The 16249-nt window shown below is 41.8% G+C and overlaps 2 protein-coding genes across 2 annotated transcripts; one reads left to right on the forward strand and one right to left on the reverse strand.

The window, feature by feature from the left end:
- Positions 1 to 3324: 3324 nt before the first annotated feature.
- On the forward strand, positions 3325 to 8520 carry ubxn1 (UBX domain protein 1). The gene is made up of 10 exons (XM_070836527.1): positions 3325 to 3357; positions 3956 to 4026; positions 4136 to 4189; positions 4309 to 4436; positions 5184 to 5271; positions 5471 to 5662; positions 6142 to 6193; positions 6325 to 6444; positions 6660 to 6843; positions 7516 to 8520. The coding sequence occupies exons 2-10, from the start codon at positions 3968 to 3970 to the stop codon at positions 7554 to 7556; spliced, it is 918 nt and encodes a 305-aa protein (XP_070692628.1). The 5' UTR covers positions 3325 to 3357; positions 3956 to 3967; the 3' UTR covers positions 7557 to 8520.
- Positions 8521 to 9407: 887 nt separating this feature from the next.
- Positions 9408 to 15735, reverse strand: LOC139206912 (pre-mRNA-processing factor 39). The gene is made up of 15 exons (XM_070836526.1): positions 15648 to 15735; positions 14515 to 14774; positions 14166 to 14291; positions 13943 to 14061; positions 13585 to 13752; positions 13240 to 13420; positions 13028 to 13132; positions 12662 to 12779; positions 12416 to 12570; positions 12182 to 12308; positions 11432 to 11703; positions 11157 to 11341; positions 10976 to 11050; positions 10182 to 10347; positions 9408 to 9959 (listed from the first exon to the last, which is right to left on the reverse strand). The coding sequence occupies exons 1-15, from the start codon at positions 15733 to 15735 to the stop codon at positions 9888 to 9890; spliced, it is 2217 nt and encodes a 738-aa protein (XP_070692627.1). The 3' UTR covers positions 9408 to 9887.
- Between the last annotated feature and the right edge of the window lie 514 nt (positions 15736 to 16249).

Here is a 16249-nt window from a genome sequence, read left to right on the forward strand (position 1 = left end):
AAAAATGGCACAGAATGGAAAAAAACAACTTTAGGGTGCCGAAGGAGTCACTGCACACAACCCATTAACTTTTGAAGGTCAGATGTGTGAAGTGTAAACTGCAGAGGGTCCCAGCAGCTTCTCGATGACAAGAGGTGTCCCTCCACAGATAACAGCAGCTCCACTGGAAGCCAGAGTCTTTCCATATGGAGATGCTGTTACAGCTGGTGAGACCCACGGAAACAGCACAGCTGACAGCACGCTGCAGACCATGAGAAAATACTGCTGCTGGTGCTGATCGTATTTATTTCACCACAGTGTTGGTAGATCTGTTTTCTGCTGACATCTTGCATTCAGTGAGACAAATAATAATTCATTCTTGTTTGATTATGTTCATTTGACATATTAAAATGGCACATTAAATGTGCTCCTCTGGCCTTTGACATATGTTACATGGAGTGTGAACTGTTCATATCCCTAACAATATTGTTACAATACCCTTAAACTAAAGCCAGATTACAACAATGCTTCAAATATAAGACGCCCACACAAGGCTGCATATTTAAACTGTACGGCACCACTGTCATAAACGTTTCACACGTGAAATAATGCTGCCCTCTTTTGGTTGGATCTCACTGACCACATGAAATCATTTAACTGCATATTGTTTTACATGTAATAACACCACCCACAAAAAAAAAGTTAAAGTAAGATATCATCCACCGTGACCTTATGTCACCTGATCTTGGTTTTTACTGCTTCTAAGAAACATGTTGCCTTTATGACAACAATAAAATCAGGGTTGTTCACTCAGTCAAACTATGCTTGGAGTCAGGAGGAAGAGCTGTTCCAGCAAATGAATTTTAGCCTTCAGTCCATTAAAATTAATCTTTTACATACAGGCAGTGATATGGCTTTGAACACAAGTAGTAAACACGAGCATTCATCATTTGGTCATCTAGGCCTCCTCCCCTTCCTAGAATCTTTCTTGACTTATCCTGACTGAGCTTTGACCCTTCACCCTCTCGTCCTGTAAAAAAAAACAGAGCCATAAAGTAATTGAAGGGTAGACTAAAGAGACCTTCACCTATTGTCTCAGTCAACTTTGCCCACTCAGCCACATTTTTTATGGGATAGTTTCACAGTGCTCAAATTAGAATGAACGTGTTTATGAAGAAAAAGGCACCTTGATATCAAGAGCTGTGACAGGAAATTAAGAGGAATATTTTAAATGAGATGTGATGTTGAGTTGATTCAATAATAGTAGACATCTAGTAAAAATCTACAGAGATTACCATTTACATCCTGAACAGGTTGTATTTCATTCATTGGAAATAGTTATTATGGTTTATGGACAGATAGAACATGTGTTTTTAGCCCCATTAACAGCTGTAATTAATGTCACAATCGTCAAACTACTTAATTCACTGAATGAAAGCATGTTTGTTGCCTGGCAACCAATAACTCCATCAGGAGCTCAATTCAGTTTTCACTCATTTCATGAATTTCCTCAATAGCCATTTGGGGTCTCTCTTTACAGCCATTTAGTTCACTTCAAATGAGATGGCAACGTCGCTCAAAAGATCTATATGTGAATTCTTACTGGTCAAAGAAAATGAATGCACTTCCGATGACCGGTGTTTAAGTTACTTGCAGAGTGGATACAAAGTTAATATTTAATGGATACAAAAAGACATAAAACACATGATAATCTTGACGTAACTGTAAAGTAGAACTGTTCTTTACACGTGCACAAATTCAGTGTACAGTGATTGATAAATGATGAAATAAAACAGCTTCTGTAATTTCAAATTTCCAGTTTTTTCATCAACTACATTGAAATGTTTATTAAGAGTTCATACTCACCCAGTAAATACAGCAAATCAGGCTGATGTCAACTGTTAATTCTGTGAGAAAAGTCAGATAAGTGGGAAAACGGGGAAAAGAAGACCCAATGAAAGCATGAGGAAAAGCAAGCCAAACTAACAAATGGTAAATGGGAGAGAAAAAGAGTAAGTGGGCGAGCTTCTAAAAGTGGAGAGAAGTGAGCAGGTCTGTCCCTGAGTAATGGTAGACTCGTGAAGGAGAGCTGCTTAAGACTGCGTGGTAGGAGAGAAAAATTAATCATTACAGTAACTGCAAATATGTAACAGACCCAACCTGCCCATAAAAGTCAGCAAATTGCAATCTGTTTGAACACCCACAGACACATGGGGATGACATAAAATCATGCAAGACGGAGAGCAGCCAATAAGAGCCGCCATCCGGCCTTGGAGCACTTCAAATCGGCCTCCTCACACTCAGGCCTCTTCACTCACCGTGTCATCGCCTTCTGCCTCTGCTGCCACATTTTCCAAAAACCACACAGAGATATAGACATAGTAATAATCAATTGATAAAATAATCAAATGAAGAGACAATTAATCACCCGAGAAGCATAAATTAAAGAATACACTTTAGCTTTCCTTAGAGTAAACAAAGAACATGTTGAGCTTGTTTCATCTGCACATGATTTAGATTAAAGGTCCCTTAAAACTGATATAACAATCAAAACGTTTATGTCATAGCAGCGGTCGCACTTGAGACTTGAGATACACTCAGTCTTACGCGTACAGTAATGTCTAGACTTGAGAAGGAGAAGATACTACACATAAAGATGAGAATTCCTGCAACACTCGCTGTCTTCAATCAATGCTTTTTTTCGTCTTTGTAAAAAAAATGTTCAAGTAACAAACAATAATACAGAGGAGAGACATCTATTCCTTTGACCATGTAACATCCTGCCAAGAAAATACAGTGAACACATCTATATGCAAAAAACAATAAACAATAAGTTCTTGTGAGGAAGAATCTGAAAGGGTAAATGCATTTATTCAAGTACTGTACATATGTACAGTTTCAGGTAATTGTATGTTTACCAAAGTATCTTAATTTTATGGTGTAATGCATTTCTACACCACTACATTATGCAAATAAAATATTTTGTGTTAATGTACATTTTTATGTATCTCTATCTCAACCAACTAAAGAATCAAAATGCTGCTTACAGTCTTGAATCATTAGAACTCCAGTAATATAAAATGTATAAAGTTTGAATGTAGGACTTTTACTTAACCGGGTATTTTTTACACTGCGGAACTACTTTTACTTCAGAAAATTCATCTTAGTACTTTTTGTGCCTATTCTTAATATGAAACAGTTCTTAATATTCGCACGTACTCTTAGACAATCCATATATATGCAGCATTTCAGTTGAGTAAATACAAGAAACTGGTTTAAGAACAAACATTTCTGAAAGAAAAAAAAAATCGCTATTCGTATGCAGTTGTGTTTGACCCCTGTGGGTTCCCGTACTGCTGAAGCGGTGTTGACTGATGTGTGAGTAGCTAACTAACGTTATCTTCATGAGTATATTAGCTGATACAACCCTCATTAGGAACAAAATAACACTTCTGTCTGCATTTACATGTAACATACAAGCACACAGTAATAGCTAAAGTAATGGAGAGTTTATGAGAGTGTTTGATTGATTTTAATCGAGTTAGCCAGCGAGCCTTCCCAGCTAGTGTTGGAGCTTGTCTGATCGTTAGCCACATTGATGCTAATTTTAGCACTCAGCGATAGTTACGATATTAAATCGCTACATTCAGCGAGCAGAGATCAAGTGTTTGATCAGGCTGCTAGTAAATTAACCTTTATTATTTGTTCTCATTGTGTTCACGTAGACTACAATGGTAATGTAGCTCCCTCACACTCGAGCTGAGCTCAAGACATTAGCTGGTGTATTGACTTTAGAGTTTAAATCAAGGGAGTTTAAGTTGGCTTAGAAGTGTGCTGGGTACATTATTGTGACTCCTGTTGGCAGCAAGGAGTGATATTGTATTAACGTGAAAATGAAAGTGTTGTTAATGTACCTCTGTGTGCGTCTGTGTGCGTGTGTGTACGTCTGTGTGCGTGTGTGTACGTGTACAATTAGTTTCAGGTCAAAATGTCAGAGCTGACAACACTAGAGAGCCTGCTGGAGATGGGCTTTGACAGAAACAGAGCGTGAGTGACAAACATCCCCCCTGGTTAATGTAGTTCCTAGATGTGAGGCTGCTCTTTCATTTGAAATGAAAGTAAAACTGATTCCTGTCCCCTCACGTCATTTTTTCAGGGAAAAGGCGGTGGCCAACACAGGGAACCAGGGAATAGAACAAGCCATGGACTGGTGAGTCTGACACACACACATGATCACACACAGACATGATCACACTAGAGTTGACCTGTCTGGATGCACATGGCAGGTCTGCAGCCCTCATCTTTTGCCTCGTGATGTGCCTTCCTCAGGTTAATAGAACATGACAATGACCCAGACATCGATGAGCCCTATGTGCCGCCTGTGGGGAGCGTCCTGGGAGGAGGAGCAGACAGCCAGTCCGCCACAGATCAGCCGACATTAGCAGACACCGCTGAAGGTTGTGGCCGTGTTATGCTTTGTGTTTTTAGGGACAGGAAGGGCCGTGATCATGTGATGGAAGCATGGCAGACACAGGCCACAAAAGGCATCAGGAGATGCTAAACATGATATGACATAATGTGTCTATCGTCCAATATTTAATCATTATGTTTATACCATTGCAGCTATCCCTTTGATAACTCTGAGTGTATTAGGACATTGTATTATATGTTTTTTCCACAAATATGAGAGAGTTTATTATTCTTCCAGGTTTTAAATCACATAATTAGACCCAAACAGACATCCCCATCAGATTGTTTTATCCATTAATAGAAAATCCACAACATCAGGTGATATTGTGATGTCAAATTTTATTCACGTGGATGCTTCTATGCTCACTTGTTCAACAGCATTCCATCTATAAACAAGATATAAACTCTAAATTAGCTTTAGTAAATTAAGAGGCACTTATTGCCATTTAAAACTGAATATGATTTGGTATCAGTTGGTCAGTTTCTCTGTCTCCCCCTGTGTTTTGTTGCTTTTTTTTTCACTTTCATTGTCAATATCTCCACAAATGAGGTTCAAGTGATCATTTCACTTTGTTTCCCTGTCAGGTTTTCTGGGGGTTTAGAGTTTGTGGTGTTGGTGTGGAGGTTAGATGTGATCTTGCTCTGATTTGCGGTTGAGTCTGAGACATTTCAGCACCACACAATGCATAGCTCTTTCTGTGTTTGTTTCTCATGTGCATTTATTTTGGCTTTAGGGACTGCAGATGGAAACATCATTGACGATGACGACGACAGTGAGAAGAGGTCACTGACAGAGGAGGAGAAACTTGAGCAAGTTAAGAGGTCAGAATGCAGACACCATAGACACTGCCAAGTCCTCCACTGTATGTCCAGCTCATAGCTTCTTCCTCTTATGCAACAAGATTACTTTACTACACTTAGATATCACTAGAAATATAATCTGTGGCCATCTTTTAGGCAAAACTGCAAACTTTTCACCCTCCTAAGTAAGCTGAAGCCTGTGTTGATGTCTGTTTTTCAGGCTAGAGGAGCTGATGAGGGTGAAGCAGGCAGAGAGAAGAGAGCGAGAGCGGGCAGAAGAGTTGGAGAGGGAGAAGCAGCGAAGGAAACAGGGCCAAGAGCTGCAGCAGATTCGCCAAAAGCTGCAGGATGATGATATGAAAAAACTTGCCGAACAGCGCAGGAGAGAGAAGATGGAGGACAAACTGGCAAGGTAAGATATTTATTATAACACATCTATTTAGATAGTGATGTTGCTGTTGGACTAAAGTGTTTTTCATGGACTAGTTTGTCAAGTTTGACCAGAGATTAAATAATAAAGCACCTAAACATCCAAAGATGTTTCCACTCTCCATATTTTCTCTTTCCTAAAAACATCTAACTTCTTTTAACTGTTTGAATCGCTCAAAAGATACTCGTCTGGAACCAAGGCAGCAAATGACCTGTGTAAAGATGGAAATGACAGATTTCACTTCACTTCATTTCATTGAAAAATTCAATGCAGCTACTTGGTTGAATGCCATTCTTATTCATCCATGAAATAAAAAGTGGTTGGAATTAATAGAATCAGGGAGGGTTCAAGAGGAAATCCCACGGTACAGGATTAGGCACACATAAGCTAAGAGCAGAAATGAGTGACAAATTGAAAGTAGACTGTACATTCTTGTCTCTTATTGTTTTTTTTCCTGTCAGGCAAAGGGTTAAAGAAAAGATTGCACGAGACAGAGAGGAAAGAGCACAAAAGGTAACCCAAACATTGGAGTAGTCCGTTGTCCAATGTCAGCTTCCCTTTTTTCCTTTTCACTTCATATATCTTTCTATTACCACACTTGTTGGAACCAATAACAGCTACGCTATTTTAAAATACCATTTTAGTTTGGCGGTGGACCCCCGAGCACTGCTGCATCGTGCCAGCCTGCCCAGCCCAGCCCTTCGTCGCCCACCAGTCACGGACCTCCACCCACTAAGAAGGAGTATGATGAGTCCAGGATACAGGTACAGGCATTAGCAAATCTCCTACACCAACACGCTGCTCTTCCCTCCAAAGAATCTCACAGCATGCATGAATAGACCTCACTAGAGCAGATTTAAGGGCAGATATTCAAGACTCAATAAATTAAATGAATAGATCTGGTTTTTGTTTTAATGATGCACTTTTTTTGGCATGAAATGGTCAACTGTAAAGATGCTTCCTCTTCTCAACTGTAAAGGTACGTCTCCTGGACGGCTCAACCATCACGACAGTCTTCAAGGCCCAGGAGCCGCTGGCGGCAGTGCGTGTCTACGTGCAGATGAACAGCAACACACCCGAGGGTCAGGACTTCACGCTGCTGTCGCCCTACCCCCGTCACATCTACACCGAGCTGGACATGGAGAAGCCCCTCAAAGAACTGGGTGAGCACTGGGCTGGGAGCTGCATTTGAATATAAAGCACATAAGTGTAATACACACTCACAGGCCACTTCATTACTTCACCTGTTCAACTGCTGGTTAGCCGCAAATATCTAATCAGCCAATCATGTGGAGGCTCCTCAATGCACTTAGGCCTTCCGACATGGTCAAGACAATCTGCTTAAGTTCAAACCAAGCATCAAAATGGGGAAAAAAGGTGATTTAAGTGACTTTGAACGTTGCATGGTTGTTGGTGCCAGATGGGCTGGTTTGAGTAGTTCAGAAACTGCTCATCATTTGGGATTTTCACTTCACACCCATCTCTAGGGTTTACAGAGACATAAATGAAAAAGACAAAATATCCAGTCAGTGGTAGTTTTCTTAACAAAAAAGCCTTATTGATGCTGGGGCTCAGAGGAGAACAGTCTGGTTTGAGTTGATAGAAGGAAACAGTAACTCAAATAACCACTCGGTACAACCACTGAGGCAGATGAATGACAGCAGCAGAAGACCACACATGCCACTTCATTATTAGGTTACCTTGCTACCTGATAACGCGGTTGGTTAGCGTACATAATTTAACTCATTTCTCTGTGTGTTTTGCCTTTTGCATCATCCTAAAATTGCTGCTCCACAGCCTGTTTTTCTTCCTGATTTTCCATTCTGTCTTTTTAGGTTTGGTGCCTTCAGCTGTGCTGGTTGTTACCAAAAAGTGAGATCAGGAGGACCTGCTCTGTGAGCCTACCTCACCACCTCCACTACATCAACACAGGAGACACCAGAAACAGATTGATCCAGGAACAGAGCCACCACCACCTTCTAGTATCACTCAATAAGCCAGCTAACTGAACTAAAGCGGAGAGGCTGTGTTTAGATTGTGGTTAACTACTTTTTAATAAGTTTTTGAAATGTGACAATGAAAAACAGTTTTACTAACTGGCTGAATATGATGCCTTATGCCACTCTGGGCCAACTGATTGCACTTGATATAGATTAGTTTGTGTGCAGTGGGATGGACCCTGACTTTTACTTTTTGAAGAACAAAGTGAAGATAGCTGGCTTCTGATGGATACTGCTTCATGGGTTCAACACATTTATATAAAACAATACGGAACAAAATCATTCAATTTTACCCTGAACCTCACATAACAAAGTACCACACAAGACCTGCTCGATTGGTTCTGAAAGGGCCTTAAATTTAATCCTCAAGATCTTCCCGATTTTGTCATTTTACTTTTATAAGTTAAAATATTTTGACAGTTATGTCTGCATAATCACCAAGAATCTACTCAAATAAAGCTGACGCGGAGAATTGTGATGGCCGACTGGATTCTCTACAGATCATATACTGTAAGCTTCCCTAAAATAAGTCTGGTAATATTCTATATTTTTCTTTTATGTAAAAAAAAATCCCAAACAAACAATGAAATGGTTGGCTGTGTAGTGAAAGCCACATACATTTTATTCCTCTGTGCCATAGGGCTCCTGTTTGGGTCAGGTATGCTAAAGCCTACACAGCCCGGCTGTTTTAGGAGATCATCTAGTTTTAGTTAGTTTTTTTTATTTTTTAATAAAACTACGTATTTGCATGCCTTGGGGTTAGGTACCATAGCAGTGACGTTGGAAACAAATTGTTGTAGTCTTTTCATTGAATTTGTTTACAATAAATGAACTAGAGTATCGGCAGCCTAATCCTTAAACAGATGTTATCACCACATACGACTACAGATAACTAGTGCATATATAACATACTGTAGGACGATCCTGGGTTCAAACCTTATTAGGCTTCATCTCATTATCAGGACTGGTCAGATTCAGAGGATTTGATTCCAAAATAGACATGACAAGACTGATGTAACATATTGAACTTAATTTTCATCATAATTGACTTCTCCCAGAGTTACATGACATGAACGCTTCAGTCATTTTATTGAAAGGTGTAGACTACCAGGCATCAACAGTGGTTTAGGGTTAATCACTGGATTTTAAAACTAGTCACTAGGTCTTTAGATATATGGTGGCAAAAGTGTAAATAATCACATGAAAGATGGCTGCTTCAGTTTCAGAGTTCTGATATTGTGCATGCTGGCTCGCTGTCACACAAATCCAAAATAATGATCGTTAATGTCAGTAACACTTGAACTCTTCCAGCTGATGTTTTTATTCGGCCATCAGGTTTTAGAGGCTCTAGTCTTCACCGTAATTGTCTGATTATCAAACTAATGGACAGAACAACAGGAGGGAGGGTGCTTTACTCATAAACAAAATCTCTTGCACTCCTTTAGAGTGCTACCAGCCTGGATGTAAGTTGGATGTGCATTCTCAGAAACTTCACCAGAGCCTGAACAGTCCGTGTGTTTCAGTAAACTGTTGCTGATCATCCTGGAAGGACAAAATTGAGTAATGAAGGACTTAAAGGACTTTTGCTTTTAACTGGTAGCACCCTAAAAGATTTCAGTCCTACCCAACGACAGACCAAGAGTTTCACATTGAGTGTGACAGTTGATTTTCCACCCTCATTGTGGAGGTATGAGCAAATAGACACTGAACACAAACACTTATGTTGTGACACACTATAAAACACCTTTATATACATTAGAAAAAACGACAGCCTATTCTGGAATGGTACAAAATGTCAGTCTTACATTATCTGTAAAGTTTGATAAACCGGATGACCTTAAAACAGGAGTGAAGGGGTCGGCTTGCAAACAAATACAAAAATATTTCTGATTAAAATGGAGAGACACTGATGTGCTGAGAATGGGCGTCACTGTTTCCTTTCATCATCTTTCCACCTGATTCCTCGGAATCAACACCGAAATGACACGACAGATTAAAAAGCTCAGTTCCAGCCCCTTCGTTAAACGAATCCAGGAAGAGGGAGGTAACCCAGAGGGTGGACGGAGAGGAAAGGATGCTGGGATGTTATTTTAGCAGATGGACCGACAGGAATGGATGGTTCAGTTTGTTGATCAGCTGAGATGCCATCCTGGGTCAAACTGCTTCCTGTGGCTTCTTTTTTTGTGTCACAGTCGCTGTTCCCGACTTTAGCTGGGAGGATAGTAGCCCTGGTTGTAGTTCCAGGTGTTCTGGTAGCCGTAGCTGCCGTACTGCGGTTGCTGGAACGGAATCAAAACCAACAGGTAATGAGGTACTCCGAACATGACGAACTGTGCCACAGTGTGGCCACCGCCCTAATCCTACTATGGAGTCTGTTTGCTTTCACTGTGCAAAGGCCATTTAGCTTTCTTTGTCATTCACACCATATAGGCTCATTTACAGTTCTCCTTCCAAACCATCATTTTAAAATGCTGCTGTCCATGTTAAAGTCTCAGTATTACCTGGTACCAGCTGCTGTATGCCCCGTAGCCAGCCTGTGCACTCATGTCGGTGCCCACGGGGGGAGGGGGTGTGGTGATTGGGACATGAGGCATGGTAGGTGCGACTGCAGACACAGCAACAGCAGAGCCGTCGTCACTTTTGCTCAGCTTCTCTGGGTCATCATCCCTAAAAATCAAATTCTATCATAAATAAAGCAGCAATAATATCAATAGTGGCACTATAGCAACGTGTGGATGTGTACTGGAAAAATGTAAACTTACTTTACACTGCTGGCAGCTCTATTTTAGCTTGTTAAAACGAAAACCAAAAAAAAAACTACCTTCTAGGACTCGATAATGGACAAAAGGTCTCATTAAGAATGAATGTAATGTGTACTGTAATTTAAATCTTTACAACTACAACTAACACTTAGCACAAGAGCTGCTCATTAAAACAGAAGCCAAAATGTATGCAGATTAAACCCATGAGTGGGTTATTAAGAAAATCTGATATCAGAGCCACCTTACGCCACCTTTTTAAAAAGTTGATAACATTTAAATTACAGTAATGTGAATTCTTACTTTTAAAGAAAGCACATTGTGGATTAGAAGTTAAAAGCATTTAATTACATCTAATTGTGTTAAAAAATGAGTGTTTTGACTTGTGGAATTTATCAACCCGCTGATCTGAAATCAGTCTGACATAAAACAAGGGGATCAGACAAAATACTATTTATGGCACTCAAACCATAGAGTGTTTCTTGTTAAACACTGCTTGTTGAAAAATGGATGTTTCTTAGTTGTTCCCCTCTCACCCGTTCTCTGCTCCTCTCTTTGTTCCGCCCAGCTCCTTCAGCAGTTTCTGGTGCTCTTCATAGACAGACAGCACACTGCAGACAATGAAGGATTTGTTTGGTACAGGGTTAGGTATCAGGGTTCACATGACCAATGGGACTTCAAATATTTGCCAGTATCAAACTTCAGTTGTCCTCTGACCTTTGGATAGAGTTGCTGTAGTCCTCTGCGAACTGCAGGCCTCTCTGTGAGAAGAGGATCTTGGTGTGTGGGGCGAGGGGAGCTGCCAGGGCTCGCGTCACACACTCCTGCACTGCCTCAGCTGACGCCCAGGGGTCCCCCGACACCTCCAGCTCCAGCAGGTTCAGGTGCAGTTTATCATTATCCTGAAGGGAGACACAGTGGAGAGGCAGATGAAGATGGAGGCCATTGAAAGCTGAGAGGAGATTGATCAAATATCTGAGTGATTGGCTCACCGGACTGATCTCCAGCGCCTCCTGTAAAACTCTGCGGGCTCTGCTGGGGTTCCTGCCCAGTTTCAGTAGCAGACGTGCCAGCTTGATGGAGTAGAAAGCGTGTAACGTGGGCTTCTCTTTGGATTCGGCCACTGCCTCCTGCAGCAGGGCCTCTGATTGGTCCAGCTGGCCTGCTCGTCTCTCTAAAGCTGCCCTGCGAAGACGGACCACTGCCAACCCTGGTAGGGTTTTCTCCAGGGCCTCCAGCACTCGGCGGGCTTCTGTTAAGTCACCTGATGGAGAAGATGAGGGACTTTGAGGGTTTTTATGATTGTGGTGGCTCCAAAATATGGACTACAAGCATCTGTAACAGTTTGATTAAAGGACTCTATGTATTGGCTCAATTCTATAGTAGGTTTTGAGGCTTTGTGATTATTTTACATCAGATGGCTTCATAATGAGGTGGTTCTACTCATTTAAATATATGGAGGACGAATATTAAAAACACCTTTTCAATTACACCACAGGCTGTGACCTCATTTTAAAGAGCTTCATGTGGTATTAAGTCAGTTCAGTTTCATCTTGACTAACATTCACTAAAGGTGTTACCATCCGTTTCATTGACTACATCGCAAAGTTTAATAAAAATAGTCCTGACTGTATTCTGGACAAAGTAAGGCCAATTTAAGACATTTAACATTTCAAAGAAAAGGAAAAAGAACAAAGCTGTGTTTGTACAGTGTGCTGGCGTGTGTTCGTGTGGTGTCGTACCATGCCTCTCCTCGAAGGTGGACCACTGCATGTGGATGTTGGGTTTGTACACCAGGTGGATCTCACAGGCTCGTTTGTAAACAGCCCGTGCTTCTTCCACACTCTGCACCTCCAGGTACTGAATGTACTAAAGGACAAATACAGGATACACACGCACAAGGCATTAATACACACTTAAATATAAATATGCTTTCTCTGAATATGGGTCACCCACAAACACACTGTTCTCCTCACCCTGGTCCAGAACTCCTCATAGAGGGCGCAGGCGATCAGGCAGCGCTCAAAGAGGATGCGGACCCTGTGGTCGTCATGGGAAACCGCAGCATCCTCTGATACTTCCTCAGGCTGGGCTGTGACCTCGGACCCCTCTGTGGCCGCCTCATTTGGATCTAGTGGGCGATAATGGTGTCAAAAACGCATTTTCAGAATCCCCAAGACGATACAAATGACAGCTGACAGTTGGTTTTATTATGTGGTCACCTTGGTTGGGTTCTTTGGTGTCCTTGTTCAGCTGAGCGATCTCCCAATCCAGGTAGGAGTGCCAGGCCCGCAGCTGGAGGCGATCGAGTGGCTTGACGTGAAAGTAGGGACGTTTGATCTACAGGCCACAGAAAAACAAATCAGACAGCTTTCTAAGGAAGCAAGACATCAAAGTGTAAAACAACTTCAATAAATCTCAATTAAAAAGAATATTTACATGAGAAAAATTATTTCTAAATCTTTTACTTTAAAACTGCAAACAACAGTTAAAAAATGTAACTAGAAAGAACATCAAGCATTAATACTAGAAGAATAGAGAGCAATAATAAACCAGTCAAACTGAGTAAATGAGGAACAATAACTCACAGCATCTTCAAAGTGCCATCTCTTACGGACTTCTCCCTCATTGTCCTGGTACACTTTGTCCCTGTGAACCAGCACCTGCTCCCTGATCTTCTGCATAAGTTCCTCCTAAATACAGAAATTATCAAAATAATCATCTATTTGACCATCTCTTTTATTTACGTCTCACTACTATGATATGGAAATGTTTAAAACTTCAGTCGAATGTTTCTCACTGTGTCTTTGCCCTCGGGGGTGGCAGGCTCTTCCTCCCCTGGCGGCCTCTCCTCCTCCTCCTCTTGGGCCTGTTCAGCACGCTCTGCCTTCTGACTCTGGCGGCACGACGTCCTCAGCTCCTCGTACTCCTCCGGGGAAAGCACCTCCTTGGGCTCATGGCTGTTCAGGTGTTCTTTGAACCTGACGGAGGGTGGAAGGGAAAATGGAGCAGATTAATGGATGAAGAAAAGAGTGAAAAATGGAGAAAGAGAGAAGAGCTTTAAAGCTACAAAGCCCTGTGTGACTGAAAGCATGTTGGATGATGAAATATGAGGGCATGGCAATTTACTTCAAGAAAGACTTACTTGTCGTAGTGGGTGTTGTAGAGCTGAGTAGGAACTTTCAGGACTCTGTCCAGAACGGCTGCAGCATTCCTCATGTTCCCCTGCTCCTTCTCCCACTCAACGTAAAGATCCCACAGCCGGTCTGAGTGGAAGTCCAGACCTGCTGCCTGAACCGCATCCTCAAACACGCTGAGGGTTGAGGTTGGGAAACAAGTTAAACAGCTTTCGACAGCAGCTTATTTGCTTTTTCCTGATATTTTCTCTTCAGTTTCTATCTGTGCTGTGCATGCTGCAAGAGGGGAACCAGCAGCCTAAAACACAACAACAAAATCTGTCAAGAATGACAATTCTTAAAATGTGAGTGAAAGTGTTCATTTACCCACGAATCCGTATGGGCGATTCAGGCAGGTTCATGTCCAGTGTTCCCAGCAGCAGATTGATGTAATGGATCCACAGATCTACACTCAGAGGGATTACCTGCAGACCCTGAATACACACCTGACACAACACACCACAACCATGAACATTAGCTCATTAAATACAGTGAAAAAACACTTCTTAATATACCTAAATTATTCTTAATGCTGTCTTTCCCGTGTTACCTCCTCTGCTTTGTCGTTGTAGCCAGCGCGGCGCTCCAGATCAGCAAATTTCTTCCAGTAGCCGTAACAGAGTGGGTAGCGAGTGAGGAAGGCTTCTAGAGCTCTGCGTGACGCTGTGATGTGACTCTGTACAGATCAAAGAAGCATGTCATGTGAGGCTACAGCAAGTTTCCAGACCAAACATGATTTGTGACCTCATGGGGACGCTCGAAGAAGTCAATCTTTCCAGGTTTGAAGTTGGGATGCATCATCCCTGAGGGACAGAATTACCGTTTCCTCTGATTTTTGTTTTGAATCTGAAATTCATTGGTTCCCCTCTGTCTCTCCAGACAAAACAACAAACACACACCTCTTGCTCGCAGTACTGCAGCAGGTCGGTCCAGATGGTGAAGTCTTGAGGATTGTCGTGGGCGGCCTTCCACAGACGCTCAAAGTCCGCTGGCAGTTCTCCTTCCTCGTCTTCTGTGGCTGGGGCCATGGAGAAGGAAGCAGGGTCTGGGTCGACAAGGGCCTCAGGGGCCACGGCGGCACTGCCGTTCTCTTCTGACAGCTCCGACATCTCTGCCATCTCAGTCGGAGGCAACTCAGGAACCTCAGAAGGGTCAACGGCTAAAGAGGGAGGAGATGAAAGGAAAATTTGTCACAAAATCTCAAATATATAAGCCCTTCTTGAACTCTACTGCTATGTAATTTTTTACAGGAGGAGCCTCGCCTTGAACTTGGCTTCTTCTTCATAAACTCCTAGCTCCCAAATAAGTCGTTGTGACCAGTTACACACTACTGCAGTGGAGTTTTCACCACTGACCAAACAAAAGCACAGCCAGTAATTTTGACGTACCCTCAACCTGTGCATCAAGAACAAATTGAAGTACAGCTACAGCTAATTTTTTTCACTCAACAATAAATGACTGAGATGACTTGTGACTGAGGCAAAGCTACACAGAAAAAGCAGTTGGCATTCATGGTAAAAAAGGCATTGGCCAAATGAATGTAATGTGATGCAACCCAGTTTGTGGAAAAGTACCTACAGAGGTTTCAACCAGCACCAGCACCAGCTATGCGATCCATGTAGGACTGAAACCATTCAACAAAACACAAACAGTTTCAGGCTTTTATTCTTGAAAGCCCTCCTGTCTACACCTGCAGAGTGCTTCATTCATAAAAAGCTCAGTGAACTCAACTCAGACTGGTTAGTTTGAATTGTTGTGGACACAATTCAACTAACTAATGTGATAAGCAGCAGCAAACCGCGTAGTTAGATTACAGTCGGGTGAGTTAGTTTAAGGTAGTTAACAGGACACTGGGCTGTTTCGTGGTGTGTATGTGGTTGAGCTCACGTTAGCCTAGCCTAGCATGTCATGCTTGCCCTTAAACAGGCTCCGGTTGGAGCCTTTATTCCAAATGCTCGCAGATGAAACAAACACGCAGCGATATCTGTGGAAAACGGTGCATTTTGAATTCCTTCAGCGCTAATGAAACTACCTGAAGACTCTTCCAGCTCCCCGTTGCCGCTCATCGCCTCACAGCCTTCCGCCGCCATGATGGGAAACGTCTCCCTGACGTCATCCATGCGCGACAAGACACAGTGAATACATAAATAAATCAATGAGCTACAATAAAATTGCACGCTTTCGCACGAAATACAAAACCTTTGCTGATACGAACTGTACGTACTGATTACTTAGAAAAGGTAACCCATTGTTTGGCTCTTTGAATGTATAAAAAAAATACAGAGTACTTTCTAGTTGCCAAACTTTGTGCTCAAATTTAAAATCAGGATTTTAATTTGCGTGTTTCATCAACATATGTAGATTTACAATTAATGTCAACATAAATGTTTCTCCAGGTTTTATGCTACATGAACACATATAAGCTCTGTGGAGCTTTGAAGGCAGTTTAAAGGAGATCCACTGATCTATTAATGTTAGACACCGTCTGCTAAAGTTTTAAATCATTTGTTTAGTCTTTTCCCATCAGTGGATAATTTCAGCAGGGCTGGCAATGGTTAGTGTGTGCATGCTGTGTATTTGTGGTTTTTTGCTCCATGTTAAGTAAAAACTGAAAAACACATGTTTTGTCATTTT

Source organism: Pempheris klunzingeri, chromosome 9 (assembly GCF_042242105.1).
Source record: "Pempheris klunzingeri isolate RE-2024b chromosome 9, fPemKlu1.hap1, whole genome shotgun sequence".
NCBI lineage: Eukaryota > Metazoa > Chordata > Actinopteri > Acropomatiformes > Pempheridae > Pempheris > Pempheris klunzingeri.